This window comes from Vombatus ursinus, unplaced genomic scaffold (genome assembly GCF_900497805.2).
Source record: "Vombatus ursinus unplaced genomic scaffold, bare-nosed wombat genome assembly UNPS02001901.1, whole genome shotgun sequence".
NCBI classification, from domain to species: domain Eukaryota; kingdom Metazoa; phylum Chordata; class Mammalia; order Diprotodontia; family Vombatidae; genus Vombatus; species Vombatus ursinus.
This window is the reverse complement of record NW_020941679.1, coordinates 1-342: the sequence shown is the minus strand read 5'-3', so window position 1 is coordinate 342 and position 342 is coordinate 1. Positions and strand designations below refer to the sequence as shown.

The window sequence follows — 342 nt, the reverse complement described above, 5'->3', positions numbered from 1 at the left end:
ATTACATTCAACATGCTTTTCTCCGTTATGAATTTTCTGGTGATGAGGAAGCTGTGAACCTTGGAGGAAGGACTTCAAAAATTCATAAGACTTCTTCGCAGGGTGAAATTTTTGATGGGAAGGAAGGGATGAGTTGTGGTTGAAAGGTTTCCCATGTTCACTATATTTAGAAGGTGTCTCTCCTTTGTGAACTCGCTGAATTTCATTTAATTCTATGGTTTTGGAGGAAGCCTTCCCAGATTGATTATATTTACGAGTTTTCTCTCCAATAATAATTTTCTGATGGGAACTGATGGTTGGGCTTAGAAAGACAGGTTTCCCACATTCATTAGGCTCACTAGG

At 38.9% G+C, this 342-nt stretch overlaps 1 protein-coding gene across 1 annotated transcript in view; it reads right to left on the bottom strand.

The window, feature by feature from the left end:
- LOC114048216 (zinc finger protein OZF-like) overlaps nt 1-339 on the bottom strand; it is a gene marked incomplete at its 5' end in the record, with an annotated part of 1753 nt that extends 1414 nt beyond the window's left edge. Inside the window, 1 exon segment of the mRNA XM_027869144.1 lies at nt 3-339. Within this exon segment, the coding sequence (XP_027724945.1) occupies nt 3-339 (337 nt within the window).
- Nucleotides 340-342: the final 3 nt, after the last annotated feature.